General features: G+C 37.3%; 1 protein-coding gene across 3 annotated transcripts in view; it reads left to right on the forward strand.

The window, feature by feature from the left end:
- Positions 1 to 962: 962 nt before the first annotated feature.
- tmem259 (transmembrane protein 259) overlaps positions 963 to 16,845 on the forward strand; it is a 38,525-nt gene continuing 22,642 nt past the window's right edge. The window contains exons 1-10 of one of the 3 annotated variants that reach the window (XM_079597734.1): positions 1,058 to 1,175; positions 1,774 to 2,017; positions 4,084 to 4,368; positions 6,408 to 6,516; positions 7,325 to 7,435; positions 8,346 to 8,468; positions 8,560 to 8,660; positions 9,338 to 9,395; positions 9,520 to 9,603; positions 9,789 to 9,921. In XM_079597734.1, the coding sequence (XP_079453860.1) occupies positions 1,793 to 2,017; positions 4,084 to 4,368; positions 6,408 to 6,516; positions 7,325 to 7,435; positions 8,346 to 8,468; positions 8,560 to 8,660; positions 9,338 to 9,395; positions 9,520 to 9,603; positions 9,789 to 9,921 (1,229 nt within the window). In that variant the 5' untranslated portion in view covers positions 1,058 to 1,175; positions 1,774 to 1,792. Of the gene's footprint in view, positions 2,018 to 4,083; positions 4,369 to 6,407; positions 6,571 to 7,324; positions 7,436 to 8,345; positions 8,469 to 8,559; positions 8,661 to 9,337; positions 9,396 to 9,519; positions 9,604 to 9,788; positions 9,922 to 16,845 lie in introns of all 3 variants that reach the window. The other 2 variants (XM_079597732.1, XM_079597733.1) reach the window with 2 other exon arrangements.

Below are 16,845 nucleotides of genomic sequence, written 5' to 3' on the forward strand. Positions count from 1 at the left end.
ATTCAATACCCTTCTTTTAGTAACGTAAACCATTCATTGTATTAAAAGGTAAATTCTTATTTTTTTTAATGGAATATTGCAGTATTTATCATAATATATTATACACATTTTTTGTATATATATATAAATTAATGTGCCCTTAAATTTTTTAATCAAAGTATCTTCCTCTCCCTCTTGCATCGTTTATGATGTCACCGGCACGACTCACATGAAATTGCAACAATCCCTGCATCCGAAAACTGATAAATGTCTCCTTTGGAGGACGTATTCCAATGTTAGAAGGTATCAAGGCACGTCCGAAGAATGCAATGTTAGTTTCACTTCCTGTCTCCTGAGATACCTTCATATGATCGATTTTTGAAGGCAGCCATAGGTGTATCCTTCGCTGCCTTTGATATCCCACAATCCTGTGCGTTCCATTTCGTAACAGTTGAGCTAGAAAAAAATAAATGCCGTCTGAAAGTTGCGGCTGGTCATCATTTTAGCTGTAAATATTTTTGATCAACATTTTCCACTTATGACATTTCTAGCGAGAAATGACTATTGTAGTCATTAACAAATTATTTTACTTTTCACCAAAGCTCTCTCTATTTTGCTGTGGATCATAAACCTTGTTACGCTGCCTGTGCCTCAGAAGTTTAAAATCAGTTTCGTGAGGTACCTTAGTGCGCAGATGCTGCCTGCAAAGTCATTGCCTGATAGCGAGGCAACAAGTCAGCTACCTAAGTTTTCAGATAAAGAAAAAGTGTTAACATATTTCCTGACAAACTAGAGTAAATATTCAGTACTTATAAACCATGCAATGTTTAACCTTTGTACTGACACAAACTGAAAAATATAATAGCAATTTAGTGAAATTATAAATTACAGAAAAAATATATATTTTTAAAGTTTGAATATGAAATTATGTGGAATCATTTAGATTTTTGCGTCTTCAAAAATCACGTGACTCGATGTCGCGTGACTAACGCGGAAGCGAGACCAGAGTGGAAACGCTTCCCTCATTAAAAGCTTCTTGGCTGCTGCTCCCAAGTCCTCTCCGCTCTCGAAAATGGTTGTGTAAACAGATGGTCTGTAAGACACGTTGACGTCGCTACCATCGGATAGTTCTGGCGGGATACCATCACGTATCTGAGGCCTTAATTAACCGAAGAGTGTCAGCGTTATACGAGGAGGTGTTTGTTAAAAAGTAAACCGAACATACGGGTTCTTCAGAGGAAGCTCGGCTAATTTGTTAGCTTACCACTATTAGCAGACGTGCTGTGTGATATTCTACTTTTCTTTGCTTTTAAACACTCAGTTACATAGTCTGGGACAGATTTAACTTCCAAACCAGAGTAAATATGATTAATTTAGCTGGTGTGAGTTAGCAAGTGTAACGTTATTTTGGTTGGGGTGACAGTGGGTGCAGGAGGCCTGAGTCACAATTGCAGGACAAATTGAGCCTAAAACACAATTTAACAGTCTGACATGCTCCTCTGGTCTCACGGTATATACACATGATCCACAGGGGCGTCAAAGGCATTGAAGCTTTAGTAGTTTGTTGGATCGCTAGGTTATGACATGGTAGGAGTGGAAGCAGCCTTGCCCACCAACATCCTTACAAAATTCACAATCTGTTGGGGTGTTTTGTGGTGATCTCTGAAGGTCAGTCCAGTTTTGGTGAACCAGGACCATCATCAGTGTGTGCTGATGTTGTGTTGCTGGACTGCTCAACTGGATCTGCGCAAGTTTCTGTCTGCCTGACCTCAGTTGGTCTTTCTCCTTATCAAGTTACTGAACAACGACCACCATGTCCGACAACCAGGGCAATCTGAACAACAACAACGTCCCACTGAACAACAACAACAACAACGGTGGGCCGAACCGGATCCGGAACCCCGCGATGAACCAGAACCCCCTGATCAACGTGAGAGACAGACTCTTCCACGCGTTATTCTTTAAGATGGCAGTGACATATGCCAGGCTCTTCCCACCATCCTTCAGGCGAATATTCGAGTTCTTGGTCTTGTTAAAGGTGAGATCTGACATTTTTAATGTGTGTTGAATCTGTTGGTCAGTTCCAGAAGCCTTAAACGCTTTCAGACTGATGTCTTTTTGAATGTTTAGCCTATCTGTTCTTGCCAGCTGGGATGCAGTGCCAAGCTCACTAAACATCAGGGTGGATGCTGGTCATCAGCATCATCTATTTGCCAAATTAACCCATGGCTTTAGGTCTTACCTGGCAACTACATATCATTTGTGCAATGTACTTTGAACGGGGCATTAAATCAAGTTGGACACTATTTACTTTGCTAATGCATGTTCCTGCACTGAATCATCAGTGGACGTGATGATAAACGTTGTCATTTTTCATCGAATGTTGTTATTATAATATAATCTCTGAAATGACTTCACAGAGACAGTCCCCCTTTACCTTTTTGTTCTTGTGTCATGTATTATTTGAAAATAACCTATTTTACTTTCATAATATGCAGTATGATGTTTCATGTATATTTAATGCCATACAAATTAAATAAATGTGTATACACTAATGTTCAAAAGTTTGGGGTCGGTAAAATCGAATAAATGTTTTTTTGAGAAGTTCTTAAGCTCACTCATTCTACATTTAATAAAACATGCAGTAAAACAATCATATTGTAAAATATTACTACAAAGCATTTTTATTAAAATAACTGTTTTCTGCTTGAATATATTTTATAATGTAATTTATTCTGTATTCCTCCAGAAATAAGAAATCATTCTAAAATGCAGATATGTTGCTCAAGAAAAAGAGAGTTGTTCTGATTAATATTTTTATTGTAGATGGGCTATATTTTTATAAAAAGCATTTTTTACATTTTTATTCATCACAGAACACAATTAAATGAGATGTATGTATATATATATATATATATATATATTATTTATTTGTGTACTGTGATTAATAGAAAGTTCAAAAGAAATGCTTTTTAAGAAAAATTATATTATTTATAACATACATTTAAGTGCATCCTTGCTGAATAAAACTATTAATTTCTTTTTTTTTTATTACTGACCCCAAGCTTTTTAACATTGTAAATAAATATAAATAAAATGTAAAATATTTACTCAATTCGCAAATTATTATAATAAATTTATAGCTTCACAAAATGTTTAATTTCCATTGACAAGGCTGTCATCAGACTTTGGAACTGACACAAGATGCCACAACAAGGTTAGTTGACCAAGCGTCATGGTTATCAGCCAATGCAGATAATCTTAAAACACAGATATTGGATGATTAATAAGCATGAACTGTTGAACGGTGTATTTCAAATGCAAGCGTCGTCTACCTGATTATCTTGCGAGGGGGGACCCACAGGAAACTGCAGTAGCCTATCATGATTACTCAATCATAAACTCATCAATCACTTTAACAGGTGCACACAGGCATAATCGTATTCAAATGTTGTTGGCATTACCAAGAATTACCTGTTAAGATGGTGAGGCACCCGTCTCTCAGCTAACCACCAAATATTGTCGCAGTTAATAATCATGCTAAATTATAAAGCTGTGAAACAATTGCTGTACATAAGTTGTAGGAGATTGTTTTGGGCTGACAAATAGGGAAAGTTGGAAGGTGTTTAAAGTTTGACATTATCCAACAAAAATGTATTATTTATCTTATTTGACAAATCTCAATGGTGTTTGACGAACATATAAAAAATTGTGGCTTAATTACAAATTCTAATTACAACAAATGTATTTATGCATGCAATATTTACTCAAAATTCACTAAAAATATTTGAAAACAGCAAATGTACATTATCTATTGCCACCATTGGTAGATTCTGGATCTGGGCTAACCCACTTTTGCTGTAACATGCAGTCACAATTATTTGAGCAGATTTTGCCCTACTTTCTGTAAATTAAATATGTTAGCATTAGAAATGTCAATTTCAGTTTAAGTGAAGTATAACAGAACTTTGAAAGGAGTGTTTTTTAAATATCATATGCCATCCATGTTATGGAAGTGCTATGTTTAATGTTTCGTTTCCTAAACTGGTTTGTGTGCACGTTTTAGTTTTTATTTACTTTAATTTCATGTCATTTTATTGGCAGGCATTGTTTATGCTCTTCATCCTGGCCTACATCCACATTGCGTTCTCCCGCTCTCCAATCAACTGCCTGGAGCATGTGCGGGAGAAATGGCCCCGCGATGGCATCCTGCGTGTGGAGATCCAGCGCAACTCCAGCCGCGCACCCATCTTTCTTCAGTTCTACGAGACGGAGGGAATCCAGGGGCTCGTGAAGGAAACGGAGGAGGGCGGAAGTGAAACCAGACAGCCAGACACTGAAGAGGAGGAAGAGATGACCATGGAGATGTTTGACAACAGCACTGTACGGGTGAGCTTAGCAGGAAAACCAAGCATTAAAAGGATAAATCACTCAAGAATTGAACATTTTATTTGACTCATCGTTCAAAACTAATTTGTTGTCATGAGGAAGAGCTCTAATTAATATGAAAATATAGCATGCAATATACCAAACAGTGAAATAACAGTTATTTCTAATTTAATCCTATATTTATATATCTATAGTTATTGTAGTTGTAATGTAAATAATATAACATCATATGTCACGTTTATTATAATTATTTAGTATTAACTCCAACTAACAATAACTGTAATCCAATAAGTGAAATAATTATAGTTAAAATGATATAATATTATATATTATAATTAGGACATGCACACGTGTAATCGCCTCATTAACGTAATTTATGTCACACAGTTGACTGTTTAAAGTTTTAAACTACATTTCTCAGCTGAATAAAGCAAACTAGCGGCTTGCTAGTAAAGTTTTAATGGATGAGGATTGTAATCAGGGTAAAAACGAATGCAGTGACGTAAAGGAGTTGTACAGTAAGCATGCGTCAGTCTGTTATATTGATGCGCAAACAAACCGTTTATGTGCGCTCTCGACTTACTAATCGCACAGTGTATTTATGCGCAGACACATTTCAATGCATTCTGGAATGTCATTGTTTCCACATACATTCAGGAGGATAATATTTTGATTTGTCATGCGTTTAGTATTTCTGTTTAGTTTAGATCCATACTGTAGTGGGTATTTGCAGTCTGGTCAAGGTTGGTTTAGGGGTTTTTGGTATATCCATGTGGTTCTATTTGGAATCGCAACTTGACATGTCTAAAATGTAAGCAAGCTCCTTGTTGTTGCACTGTACACAGACACCTTTGAAAAAAGCTTGAAGAAAATATAGTTTTGTAAGAATCATCCTATATTTAAATATTTAAATTTACTTTGCTGTAGGGATGCACCGATACCACTTTTTTCCAGAACTAGTCCGACACCGATACTTTCATTTTTGTGTACTTGCTGATACAGATACCTGTATTTTCACTGCATTTGTTTTTTAATATTTGAAATCTATAAAGTAGAGAAACCAAAAGATGAATCATATTAGTTGGCTTAATTTGTTTAGCAAATATATATTTCTTACAGTAATTGAATGTTTAAGTATGTTCAAATGTATTGTATGAGCCTCTGTTACTTTCACTGTTCATTCTATTGCTCTATCGTATTTTATCTATCGTTTAGCACCGCACATATTTCGAGCTGCTTCAGTAGGGCTCAGTGCAGAGGATTGGGTCAATGGTACAAATGTTTCGATACCAGTAAAATACCACAATCCTCTATTCCAATGTTGATATGCTACAGCAAAAACTACTAGCCTAATTAATGTAAAATTAAAACATTGTTAAAGACAAGTAAGCAGTCAGTAATAAAATAAGAACAAATAATCAAAATCAAAATAGCAAATACAAAAAAAAAGTATTTACAAAAATACAATAGAACAAAGAAAAGCTACAAATTAAATTGTTTTGGGAGGTTTTCAGGTAGGTCTAACTAGTGCTGGGTACATAATTTGAATAAAGTAATCAAATGTGAAATAATACTATTCACCACTGTATAAATTAAATATAGATTAATCTTTATAAAGTTGCGAAAGTTATTCAGTCAAGAGCATTGAGTGATTACTTAGGTTTTTGTAGTTTGATTAAGAGTAAAAAAAAACACAGCATCAGGTTTATTATGCTGCTGTCCCTTTAAGACTGAATAATATATTATATATTACATCTGCTACTACTACTACTAACAATAACCACGTATTATTATTATTTTAACTTCTTAACTTAAATTATTATATATAATATTAACTACACAATTTCAGTCTGGTCGTTCTAGAAGTTGTAATGTAGTTGAGAAAAAAGTTATGGGTGCTCTTCTGTAAAAACTTTTTTGGGATGTCATGATGGTCAGTAAATTATAGAAATATAGTATTTTTTGTGAAATTTAAAGGGACCCTTCTCCAGATCTTACTGACAGTGCCCTCTCTCTCTCTCGCTCTCGCACACATGCAGTTTGAGCTGGACATCGAGCCGCGGCTGAATCCATCGATGAGCGGCGGTGTTCATGGCTCCAGCCTGAATGAATCCCAGGATCTGTCCTTCAGCCAGGCCCCCTCTAAAGGTATGCAGCCGCTGAGGGAGACTGTCTCCGAGATTGAGATGCTAACTCGAGCAGGTAAACATCTCAAATACGCCCCACTCCGTAGCCATCTGGTCCTTCTCCTCTTCCTCCTGTGTGAATTCATTCCCTCTCCTCCCTCCATCCAGTGCAGCCCTCCTCGCTTCCCCTGGTCAGATTTCCTTTCTATTCCCACATTCCTTTATGACCTTAGACCTTTTCTAAGGCCACATGTGCTGCGTCACACACCATTGACTGTAGTAAGTGTCCCTAATCCAGGACAGTACAAATTAGTTATTTTGTGTATACACACATATACACAAAGTTGTTCCAAATCTGTTTGAATTTCTTTCTTCTGTTGAACACAAAGGAATATATTTTGAAGGTTTGTAACCAAGCAGTTGTGGGCACCATTGACTTCCATATTATGGAAAATAAAAATATTATGGAAGTCAATGGTGCCCCGCAACTGTCTGGTTCATTTTCTTCAAAATATCATATTTTGTGTTCAACATTAAAAGGAACTCCATACTGGTTTGGAACAACTTGAGGGTGAGTAAGTGATGACAGGATTTTCATTTTTGGGTGAACTACCCCTCATACATTTATGAAACATTTTTATTTTGCATAATAAATATTTTTCTGTAACTAGAAAAGATTGATAACAATATAATCAGTGTATATTTTGTTTTAATACAGAAACTTTATAACATTCTACCATTGGTGTGAAGTGACAGATTTTTAGATGAATGGTAGCACTTCTGAATTCAGTGAAATGTTGTCAGCATTGATCAGTGTTTTTTTTGTGCAGTGTGGCCCCAAGAAGAGTATATTGTGGAATATTCTCTGGAATATGGTTTCCTTCGGCTGTCCCAGGCCACACGTCAGCGACTCAACATCCCTGTTATGGTGGTGACCCTGGGTGAGTACATCACACCTTCCAAGACATCAACAGAAAACCCATACCCACAATCCTCTTTTCCTACAAAATAAAATATGCTTGGTAATGTTCACTCAAAAATGTAAATTGTAGTTGTTTATTGACCTTCATGCTGTTTGAGGGATAGTCCACCCAATTTTATTTTTTGGTGAACTGTTCCAATAAGACAAACATACAGGGGTTGGACAATAAAACTGAAACACCTGTTTTTAGACCACAGTAATTTATTATTATGATGAGTAGGGCCTTATTTTGTGGCCAATACAGCATTAATTCGTCTTGGGAATGACAGATACAAGTCCTTCACAGTGGCCAGAGGTATTTTGAGCCATTCCTCTTCCAGAACAGTGGCCAGGTTTAGAAATGTTTTCTAAGTTGCTCAGCCCATTACAGCCCAAACCATCACTGACTTCAGACGAACAGTTTTGGTTGAAACAGGAGAATTGTGTCCTGCATTTAATTCTGCAGTGAGTTGAGCAGTTGTGGTTTTGTTTTTTTGATACAATCAGGGTTAGTACCTTGATATCCCTTTCAGACAGATTCCTGTTGCGTCAACAGTTACTCCTGTTGGATGTGGTCCATCCTACGTGGTGGTATGCCATCATTACCCTGGATACCATAGCTTTCGATACACCGCCAAGACTTGCTGTCCATGTTACAGATCAGCCAGCAAGACTCTCACCAAAACTTAATAATCTTTTGAACTCCGATATGTCTCTCATTATGTTGTGTGGATTGCAATATTTTATGTACAGCTGAGCTATTGCTCTGCTGATTCAGCAGTTTTATTGTCCAACCCCTGTATTTAATTTTTTCTTTTTTTTTAAAGAAATGAATGGTGTCAGTTAGTACTGTTGTGTAGTAACCCGAATCTCTCTCGGTCTGTCTGCAGACCCCATGAAGGATCAGTGCTTTGGAGATGGTTTCAGTCGCTTCCTCCTAGACGAATGCCTGGGTTATGATGATATCCTGATGTCCAGTGTGAAGGCTTTAGCAGAGAATGAGGAAAACAAAGGTAACTTAGAAGTTTTCTCTCTCTCAAAAAAAAATAGTTGTTTTGATGATGGTATAACTATGACATGAGAATGTGATGTGCTTGTTTTTAGGGTTCTTGAGAAATGTGGTGTCTGGAGAACACTACCGTTTTGTCAGTATGTGGATGGCTCGTACCTCGTACCTAGCAGCCTTTGTAATCATGGTTATCTTTGTGAGTACTCTTACTTTACTGCCTATTCAATCTGCATTTAGGTAATTAGTCCTCAATTTGTTCATTCTAATGACTTTTTGTAAGTGGAAAAATAGGTGAAATTTTAACAATGTTTTTCTAGTTACTTTTTTATCCACACAATTACAATGAATGTTCACTAAAATATCCTATAAAGTGGCCCACGCACAATAGTTTGAATTTTCTGTTATATGATTGCTTTAAGTTAGAAGCTTGTGACAATCATTAGTGAGTTTGGGGAAAGAATTATTAATTTATGAACTTGCAGTACCCTAAATAACCTAAATGTTGGTCTGTTTTTCACTTGACTCACATTATCATATAACTTCAGAAAACTCAGCATATGTTGCACAAGTCACATGGACACATTTTACATGAAATGTGTTTAATGCTTTTTGGAGCTTGATAGTCCGATGTTGTAATTCACTTTATAATCTAAAAAAAATAAAAAATATCACGGTATTTAAAAAAAAAATTACTTTTTAAGAATTTATTAAATATAGAAAGTCATATCTGTGAGTAAAGGATGACAGATCTGTCATTTGTTTGTGAACTATTCTTTTGAGTCATTTGGACCATGGATTCTTGAATATGTTAATACGACACTGAATCAAATGCAAAATTCCATCATCCACAAGTCTTTTTTTTATCTCTTTCAGACTCTGTCCGTTTCCATGCTCCTGCGCTACTCGCACCACCAGATTTTTGTCTTTATAGGTAGGCTCCCATCAGCCTCTCAGATCTTTACCACTGCATCAGCATCTATGATCATGTTCCAAGATGAAGTTCGTAAAAAAGGCCATTTTTAAAAAGTCCATCTCTCTGATTTCCTCTGTCTCAGTGGACCTTCTCCAGATGTTGGAGATGAACATGACCATTGCCTTCCCTGCCGCCCCTCTTCTCACTGTCATCCTAGCTCTTGTGGGTAGGTACAGATCACTGCTGGGGTTTTGGAAAGATGGTCTCATATCTGTTTGTGTCTCTTTTCAACTTGTTGCCTGATCTGTTCATTTATTGACTTCATACTATGATCACATTATAGTTTCTTATCGAAACATTTTATGAAGGTTGTTTGAGCTTAAATGCCTCCTTTTTTTATACTGTCTGTAGGGATGGAGGCCATTATGTCTGAGTTTTTCAATGACACAACCACTGCCTTCTACATCATCCTCATTGTTTGGTTGGCGGACCAATATGATGCCATCTGCTGTCACACCAACACAAGCAAGCGCCACTGGCTTAGGTATGTTACCTCACCAACACAGGTAAATGCCAATGGCTCAGACTCTTCTGATGTTTTACATTCGTTTTGCATTTACATTTATGCATGTGGCAGACACTTTTATACAAAGTGTCTTGTATTGCATTGCATTGAAGATATCAATTTTATTATTTCATGCATTCCCTGGGCAAGGGATCGTGGCCATGCTAGCTCCATTCTCCACTGTTTGAGCTAAGGAAAGCTGCAGACGTTTTACAGCTTGATTAGTTTCACACAGACTTGAATTCATTGTGCTATTTTAAAGGAAGTTCTGTGTTTTCCTAGATTTAATTCAAATTGATCAAAAACAAAAATAATCAAATGAAGGCAGAACACATTTTTAAAAAAAAGATTATATAAATGTGTAATGTAATCAAATGAAAATGAAACTGCCTTTTTTCTGTAAACAAAATGCTGTACAACAGTGCAATATAATTAGGTGCATTCTACTATACAATAGCAATATTGTGCTCCAAATTATAATGCAAGTGACATATCTCTGTGATTTCACTACAATACACATTCAGATGTTTGATTTTTAAAGAAATTGTTTGTTTGTTTTCTAATGTCTTATTAGGTATCAATCTCAGGCAGGTTCGTTAAATAGTTTGCCAGGTCTTCTTGGGTAAATGGAAAACCTTCTTATAGAGGTTGTTCCACATTATTAAGCAAGTCACAGTTCTCATGCAACATGGAAGAAAGATCCTTCTAAAGATGAAAAGCATGAAATGCTTCAATGGCTTGTAAAAGGCATGAAAACAACTGATATTTTGTGAAAACTGAATAGAGATTGTTGAACTGTCAAAAGATTTGTCAGTGATTTAGAGCACAGAACTCGGTCAGATGAAGACTTAAGGAAAGTTTCTGTCTAACTAATTAATTGCAGCTATTAAAAACCCCACTGTTGAGCAGGAGACGGGTATTTGAAGCCACTGGTGTCTCTGGAGTCCCAAGAACCTCTCCATGCAAGCTGGCAGTTGTGTATAAAGTTGCATTTAAAGTCCCCTGACCAAAGCTCACAAAGAGAAACATTTACATTGGGTTTTGAATAGGAATATGCAGGAATATTCAATCTGTAATTACCGGTAGGCCTATTATTAAAATTTTGCTTCATATGCTGCCTTGCTGTCCGTAAATGCAGAAATTTTTTTAACTAAAACTCAGTTATTACTGAATACACTGGGTGGCGCTGTGGAGCTTGTTAACAAGTTGATTATATTTGATCACAGAATGTCATCATCTGGCTCTAGGCACAGCATAGTATGGAATTACATTGATCAAAATGATCACCATCATGAAATCCAAAAACCAGTCGAATGAGGAAAGACAGCTGTCCATCACTGCATTCACGAGTAGATAATATGATAGCAATATGATCTCGGGACACATGTTTCGTTTAAATTTCGACAGAGGAGACTGGTTTAAGAACAGAAAACACAAAGCAATGTAAGAAACTTTGCTTAGCACACTGTTATCTTTGTGTCCCTGAAGCGTCTGTCAGCGGAGCGCATTTTCTCTGCACCCGGCCTTATTGTTTTCAGGCTGAGGAGCCAACTTGCACCCGATCATGTGGATTTTCTTCTTTTCTCAACATGAACATGTGAAACAATACAAACCCGATAACCATATGCTGACTCAAGTGTATACTATATGCTCTGCCGCAGTCTGCTTTATTAGGGCCCAAGCCTTGAAAAGGCGAAGGCCCTATTGTTTTCCTTCGGATTATTCTTCTTTATTAGGGCCCAAGCCTTGAAAAGGCGAAGGCCCTATTGTTTTTCTTGGGATTATTATTTATTAGGGCCCAAGCCTTGAAAAGGCGAAGGCCCTATTGTTTTCCTTCGGATTATTATTTATTATTATTATTATTCTTCTTTATTATTATTATTTTACTACCTTTTGGGCACTTTTGGGGGCCTTAACGTGCTCAAAAACTCTTGAAACTTTGCACAAATGTCAGAACCCGCGGCCATTAGGGCCAGGCTGAAGCTGGGACCCGGGCGTGGCAGGGGGGCTCGGCAGCGCCCCCTGGAATGGGATTCAAAAACATGTCCATATATCAATCACGCTTGCATGTAATAATATGAAACTCGGTACACATATAGATCTCATCGGGCCGAACAACTTTCGTGCTCTAAGTTTTACGCCAGTCCAACAGGAAGTCGGCTATTATGGGCTGTATGGAAACGCATGTTCTGGCATTTGAAACACTTCTCCCAGAGAATTCATCCGATGACCACGAAACTCGGTCAGCATGAAGTCAAGACATGGAGGATGTTAAATTGCGGACGGATTTTTGATATTTCGAACGGTTTGGCCGTGGCGAGGAAACAAATGTATGATTAAAAAAGGATGCATAAAGTGTGTTATAACTTAGTTATAGTTTTACCTACAGTTACAAAACTCAGCGTGTGTTTTGATCTTATCAAGCCGAACAACTTTCTAATTTACAGTCATTAGCTCCGACCAACAGAAAGTCAGATATTGTGGTTTGAATGTGAATTGTGTCTCTCTCTGTCTCTCTGCTATTCTGTGTGTGTGTGTCTGTCTGTGTGGGGTGGGGAGGGGAGGGGGGGATCTGTGTATGTGTGTGTGTGTGAGGAGGGGGGCTAGTTTAGTTTAACCCTTTCTCTGCTGTGTGCAAAATCTCGGGCACTTTTGGGGGCCTTAACGTGCTCGAAAACTCTTGAAATTTTGCACACAGGTCAGAACCAGTGATGCGCGGGTTGATCCAAAATGAGCGGGTGCCTGCGGTCATCCGCGGTTACCCGCGGTTACGAGTCATCCAAAAATATTTTTAATGATATTTGGGTCGCGGTCGGTCGGTTCGTTTGAAATAAAGATGCCAATTAAACCTTTGTAATTTATATAGTAGCCTAGGCTACTAGACACAGTTTTCTATGAAATACATAGGTCTAGTATCTAGCCTACACTTTATTGGCTGAATAACTGGTGCGAGGATGACGCATGAGCTCAGTCTGCAGGCAGAGATGAAAGTGGGAAATCCTTATTTACCTTTTGAATGTTGAGCGCGTTATTAACTTTTGAATAAAAGCTGACGCGGGACAAAATGCCCGATTTCCCAACACGTTGAACTGAGCAATGCCTTTGTGCCATTTTAACAGGCTATAGCCTACTTTTAAACGCATATAGCTCAGTGATGTCAGTTTTATGTAGCTATTTTCTGAGAGGGGGCGGGATTTTTGTTGGGAAAGTCGGGGGAGAGACGCACACTTCGATTAGACTGGATAAACACATGCAGCATCTTAATTGTTAAGAAAATGAAACGAAAAAAATTAATAAATCAAGCCTTTATTAAACTCTAGGCTATATCATACAGCATTCAGAAAAATGCGCACCCCTAGTTCCTACGTCTATGGCCCAATGACGCTACGATGAGCATTTAGTTAGCCTACTTTAAAAGGAAGCGGGTCGGGTACAATATTTTCTTTCTTTTTTTTTGCGGTCCGAGTTGCGGGCGGGTTAGTTGAAAACGTCGGTCGGGTGCGGGTTGTTTATACATTGACCCGCACATCACTGGTCAGAACCCGCGGCCATCAGGCCATTCAATTTAAGAATTATGTATAAGTTAAAAACAGCCAGAATGCGCTATTTAGTAAAAAAAATAAGTCATACATAGGGCAATACTGCCCTCTTGTGTTCGAAATCAGGTAGGCCCATTGTATATTGTATTTATATATAAATATATTAGTGACTGTGAGAATATTTTCCTACCGGTTAATCGATGTGTGATTAAAGCGGGGGCTTTTAAATCGCTAACTTAAAAGCCAAAGTAGTACTGGACGTCCAGTAGGAATGAACTAAAACACATTCACTCTGTTCTGCTCGTTCCTCGCCGTGAACGCGTTATTGCCCGTGCATCCGTGAGCATTTAGTTTCATTTTAAACATAGCGCCATTTCGGGGATGGGATTGCTTGAATTGCGTGTTCAATTCCGTCATCATCTTTTCAGTCAGCTGTCCACCCATGATTAATGAAATTGGACTCCTTGTGCTGATGTTTGCTGTGACTCTCATTCAGCTCACGATTTATTAAGCGGACACGTTCAGGTTTTAATTGTAGGTTAGTGCCCGTTCTCTAACTGAACTAAATTATTTTAACACGCACACACACACACACACACACACACACACACCAAATCGACGGTGGAGCGCGATGATATATTTAATATATCTGTATATTTGAATTGAATATCTGTATATTTTTCCCACCGGTTAACCAACGTGTGACACCAGCGAGGGCTTTTAAATCGCTAATATAAAAGTGAAAGTAAGTATGATTATGGTGGCGCTCGCAGTGCGCTCGAATGAATTCCTATGAAAGTAGAAATTAACTAAAAAACGTTCGCTCTGTTCTGCTCACTCCTCGCGTTGGACGCGCACCGTTATGAATGTCTGTGCAGCCGTGAGCTTTTTTAGTTTAATTTTAAAATTAGTGTCATTTCGGTGGCGGGTAGGCTATAGCTTGAATTTATTTTACAAAAACACGTGTTATATTTCAGATCAATATATTTGTTTTTCAGATGAATATATTTGTTTTCCTTAAAATTATTCTCATCTGAATTACAAATAATTTATTTCTGTATAAAATAATACTATGACTAAAAACGCATTTGATGTTTTTTTTTTAATCAATAACTTAAAAATAAACAGATTAGTGCTCTGTTTGAGGACTAGAAATTAAAACCTTTGCAATATGATGAATGTCCAAAAGATGGCACCGACAGACTGTTTTAAACGAGGTTGGATAAATATTTCTTGCTTTTAAACATTGTACGTGTGCGGGTGTGTATGTGTGTGTGTGTGTGTGTGTGTGCGTGTGCGTGTGCGTGTGCGTGCAATCAGTCCCAGGTAAGAGGCATGAATGATGGGAATTGGACTTCTGGAAGTGAGGTTAATATTCCAGAGACGGTTCCCTCAGGTTGTGAAAAGGAGGCGGCGCGGGAGTCCCAATAGTAACCAACTGCAGAACCCCAGAACCATACGTCATAGCAGTGTGATCACGACAGCGCCAGCCTAAAAGTCTGATGCCGGAAGTGGGCGTGGCCAGGCATTGCGCTACTTCTGTGTTTAAAACAGTGCTGATATAATTTTTTGGGAACGATTTCATTACAAATGTTTATTTAATATATATATATATATATATATATATATATATAAAATATAATAACTATGTTTTGTCCTATTAACTGTAATGATAGCAAGTTAAAATGATACTTTATGCATTTGTTTAGTGTCAAATGATTAACAATATAAATTGAACACAGTTTAAAACAAACAAAATAATAAAACGAAAACAAAGCTTGAACATTTGATTTAATTGAAAAGCATTTTTTAAATAAAAGTCATTAAATTAAATTAATTAAATTAAAATTAAATTAAAAAAGTCATTAGTCATTAAATAAAAATACAAAATTGAAATAAATAAATTATATTTTATTGTTATTTTTTAAATTATTGTTCTGTTCTGAATATCAATACATTTAAAGGATTTGTTGTGGAATATTTTGAGTATCATAAAATCAGAACAATTCTCGTTTTAGTGATTATTTTTATTTTTTTCACAGTTCTAATCAGGTCAGGCAAGTCAAATTCTCTCTGTCTTGTCCCTTAAAAAAGGTAATATATATATATATATATATATATATATATATATATATATATATATATACCACACTTCATATGAATTTTTGGTCTTGTGTACTTACAATGGCTGCTGATTTCATGTGTCCGTTAAGTCCATGAGACTGTAGGGTGTCTAATTTTTCATTTTAGGTTTCAGAAGGGTGCTCAGGCATACTTTGTGGTTGATATGTGCCCTCGATGCGCACTTTTGCAGAACCCACACTGATGCAAGCTCTAAAGCAGACTTCTTCTCGACAGTCAAAGCGGAGTTACGTTATTGCCCGTCGTGCACAGGAACCCTAAAGGCACCGGGGTGGCGGTTTATATATATATATATATATATATATATTTAGGGCCCAAGCCTTGAAAAGGCGAAGGCCCTATTGTTTTCCAAAGGATTATTCTTCTTAACTATTATTAGGGCCCAAGCCTTGAAAAGGCGAAGGCCCTATTGTTTTTCAAAGGATTATTATTCTTCTTCTTCTTTATTATTATTATTTTACTACCTTTTGGGCACTTTTGGGGGCCTTAACGTGCTCAAAAACTGAAGCTGGGACCCGGGCGTGGCAGGGGGGCTCGGCAGCGCCCCCTGGAATGGGATTCAAAAACATGTCCATATATCAAACACGCTTGCATGTAATAATATGAAACTCGGTACACATATAGATCTCATCGGGCCGAACAACTTACGTGCTCTAAGTTTTACGCCAGTCCAACAGGAAGTCAGCTATTATGGGCTGTATGGAAACGCATGTTCTGGCATTTGAAACACTTCTCCCAGAGAATTCATCCGATGACCACGAAACTCGGTGTGCATGAAGTCAAGACATGGAGGATGTTAAATTGCGAGGGGATTTTTGATATCTCGAACGGTTTGGCCGTGGCGAGGAAACAAATTTATGGCGAATATTAGAAACAGGAAGTGTGTTATAACATCCTCATACATTAATTGATCTTGATGAAACTTCAGCAGTGTGTTTGTTGTAAGAGGCCGATCACATGGATGTGACTATTGTGAGTCAAAGTTATAGCGCCACCAACTGGCAGCAGGAAGTGTGTCACTTTCAAAATGCTTTGAAATCACCCTCTTATTTTTACCGATTTGCTTCAAACTTCATCTGTATAATGTAAACACACGGCAGATGTAGACCTGTGAAAGGATTATTGATATCTTTAATACTGTTGCCATGGCAACGCATCAAACTTTAATATTCTTTTTTAAAGTTTTTGAGACTCTTAGCATACTTCAAATTGCATGAAACTC

Source organism: Phoxinus phoxinus (assembly GCF_949152265.1).
Source record: "Phoxinus phoxinus genome assembly, chromosome: 22".
Classification (NCBI taxonomy): domain Eukaryota; kingdom Metazoa; phylum Chordata; class Actinopteri; order Cypriniformes; family Leuciscidae; genus Phoxinus; species Phoxinus phoxinus.